The 3288-nt window shown below is 37.8% G+C and overlaps 1 protein-coding gene across 1 annotated transcript in view; it reads left to right on the forward strand.

Moving 5' to 3' along the window:
• The first annotated feature begins 226 nt into the window (after positions 1-226).
• LOC107657460 (kelch-like protein 20) overlaps positions 227-3288 on the forward strand; it is a 12106-nt gene continuing 9044 nt past the window's right edge. Inside the window, exons 1-4 of the mRNA XM_016445553.1 lie at positions 227-338; positions 1373-1739; positions 1875-2081; positions 2864-3022. Of these exons, the coding sequence (XP_016301039.1) occupies positions 1404-1739; positions 1875-2081; positions 2864-3001 (681 nt within the window). The 5' untranslated portion in view covers positions 227-338; positions 1373-1403 and the 3' untranslated portion in view covers positions 3002-3022. The remainder of the gene's footprint in view (positions 339-1372; positions 1740-1874; positions 2082-2863; positions 3023-3288) is intronic.

A 3288-nucleotide genomic window follows, 5' to 3' on the forward strand; every position in this document is an offset into this window, starting at 1 on the left:
TCGTATTATTATTATTATTATTATTATTACTACTACATATTTTAATCGTTTGAGCTACTTTAATAATTATTGATAGCTACTTCTGTATTAGATGCTGGTTTGATCATATTGGTAAGTAATAATGCTGAAATTACAAATTTATTGTCTCCAGTGCATAAAAAGATGCAGGACTTTTATTCTAAAAACGCCTATTTCCTGTGACCGTCAGGAAACTCATATAAAAAAAATAAACAATAAAAGTGGAGGGTGTCCCGTAAACCCAGCGGTTGTCTTGATATTATCAGGCCAAATCCCGACGATTTAAAATTCAATCTGGACCGATTTAATGGACAAATAAGGTGAGGGGATCACGCCTCTTCTTTCATAGTCTTTACAATGCGTAACGCCACCTTTGAAAAACTGCTAAAACAGTACAAATCCGATACTTCGATCAAGCTAAGCTAGGGCTAATTGACACTCCGTTAGCCAGTATGTAACAGTTAAACAGTGAGTCTCGCACACAGATAAACTGAAACCTTGACCTTATGTGTATTAAACCCATACTGTTCTTTTGAATAGTTCTGCCTAAGGAATGTCGCTTCTGTTAGCGCGTAAGCTTTGCATTAGGAATACTCTGGGCCCTGTTAAATTGATTTGCAAACATCACAAGACCTTCTCACCGATAAGCACATCTTCAGTTTCCAACGTCCATAACATTATTGAGCTGATTTGTGTATATATTTGCCTCACATTTAACTCGCATTTCTATTTTGCTGCATTGTCACATTTCAACATTTTACTCTCCAGAGCAACCAGTTACCCCACTTGAGTACAAGTTATATTATAATTAAACTACACTAAATAGGTCTTAAATGGAAAGCACTGGAGTTAAATGTCTATGTAAGAAGTCAACGTGTTTTTATTTGTAAAGGAACGTACGTCACATTCCAATAGAGTCCAATAGAGTGAATTCATTTGTGATGTTTACTATGGGCGTGTGTTGCGCTCATATTGGCTAGTCATGCTGTTTTCAAGCTTGTTTGCAGAGTTCAAACTGCTTGATCTCTAGATATTTATTTAATAATTTAGCAGATACTTCCATCCAAATTGACTTCTCACAGTCAAGTCATCTTTATTTATATAGCATTTAATACAATGACAAAAGCAGCTTCAGAGTTATAAACAGGTAAATAACAGAATTAGTCTTGCAAACTTCAATTATGAAACAAATGTAAAGTTTGCTGTAAAGCAGCTCTAAAAAAGACAGTAGTGTTGTTATTCAGCTCAAGTTCAATTCAGTCCAGTTCATTTACTGAAAAGTCCATCAATAATGAAACAAGTTAAATTCAGCTATAAGCACCGCATAAACTATGACCGTTTTTTTCACCCTTAGGGGTACCAGTGCACGCCCAGATACCACAGGAATGGATATCACAAGTCGCTGCACCCTTGGTGACCCCAACAAGCTCCCAGAGGGAGTTCCTCAGCCTGCCAGGATGCCCTACGTCTCCGACAAGCACCCTCGGCAGACCCTCGAGGTCATCAACCTGCTCCGCAAGCACCGAGAGCTGTGCGATGTGGTTTTGGTGGTGGGAGCCAAGAAGATTTATGCACACCGTGTGATCCTGTCCGCCTGCAGCCCCTACTTCAGAGCCATGTTCACGGGGGAACTGGCCGAGAGCCGACAGACGGAAGTCGTGATCCGGGATATCGATGAACGAGCCATGGAGCTGCTCATCGACTTTGCTTATACCTCGCAGGTATGCATTCCTATTGCTGTATGTTCAATATTAAAGTTGCATTAAATGTTCAACTACTGTACATTTTTATGCTTCGTATTGAAGCTCAATATTAAACTTTAAACCAGCTGACATAAGTTGTGTGGTGGCCTGCAGGTGACTGTGGAGGAGGGAAATGTGCAGACTTTGCTGCCCGCTGCCTGCTTGTTGCAACTGGCAGAGATTCAGGAAGCCTGCTGTGAATTCCTGAAGCGGCAATTGGACCCCTCGAACTGCTTAGGCATCAGGGCCTTCGCCGACACTCACTCCTGCAGAGAGCTGCTGCGTATTGCTGATAAGTTCACCCAGCATAACTTTCAGGAGGTGATGGCTGACCTCCACACGCCCTCTATTGTGTTGAGAATGAATGTACCATGACTTTGAACTTGAACCTTTTTGTTTCCATTTCTTGTTTTTGCTGTCTTTGTGTAGCACAGGTCTAAATATATTCTCTTTACTAATCATAAGTGATAGTAAAAATTAGGTAACACTTTACAGTAAGTGGTTTGTTAATAGATTAGGCAACATAAACAACAACATTTTAAAATGTTGACAGTTAAGACATTTATAAGGTTAGTAAAGATTTTTTATTTCAAATAAATGCTTTTCTTTTAAACGTTCTATAAAAAAAAAAAACTGTCATTAAAAAAATGACAGTTTCTACAGAAATATTAAGCAGCACAATTGTTTTCAACTGTGATGATAAATCCTGTAAATTACACACAATTTATATGTAGTCAATATAAATGTTTCTAGTTGTGTTAAATGAAATATTACTTGGGTTAGAATTGACACTGGTCAGAAAGTGTGGGAACCCTATAGAAGCCTCAGTTGTGACTTGTATCTAATTTTAGCCGTGCACTCAACTTTTCCATCAGCTAGTTTAGGGTTTCCCTGATGACCATGCAACCCTGTTATTTTTGACTAATGGGAGGAACCCCCACTGCTGGTATCAAATGAACACACCCGTATTTCTTTTAGTTTAAAAGGGTCATATACAGTACCGTGGTTTTGACTGTTTTTATAAACAACTGTAATCTGTTTGGTGAAGTAAAAAAAAATTATATATGTTACATTAATGTTTTTTGATAATTTCTGCTTTTTAGGTGATGGAGAGTGAAGAGTTCATGCTGCTGCCAGCCAACCAGCTGATAGACATCATCTCCAGTGATGAGCTCAATGTTCGGAGTGAGGAACAGGTGTTTAACGCTGTAATGGCCTGGGTTAAATACAGCATCCAGTAGCGCAGGCCTCAGCTGCCACAGGTCAGATATAAGCATATAAAACATTAAAGACATACTGCTTATGGTAGAAGCTCATAATGTGTAATAAAACAAAATGCAATAAATCAATGATTAAAACAGGTGTTCTTTTTAATATTATTTTGGAAATGTGATGCATAATTTATTGAATAGAAAGTTAAAAAGAACAGCATTAATTTGAAATGTAAATTTATAACATTATACCTTTATAACATTATACATGTCTTTACTGTCACTTTTGATCAATTTATAGCATTCCTGCTGAATAA

This window comes from Sinocyclocheilus anshuiensis, unplaced genomic scaffold (assembly GCF_001515605.1).
Source record: "Sinocyclocheilus anshuiensis isolate Anshui unplaced genomic scaffold, SAMN03320099.WGS_v1.1 scaffold155, whole genome shotgun sequence".
Lineage (NCBI taxonomy): Eukaryota > Metazoa > Chordata > Actinopteri > Cypriniformes > Cyprinidae > Sinocyclocheilus > Sinocyclocheilus anshuiensis.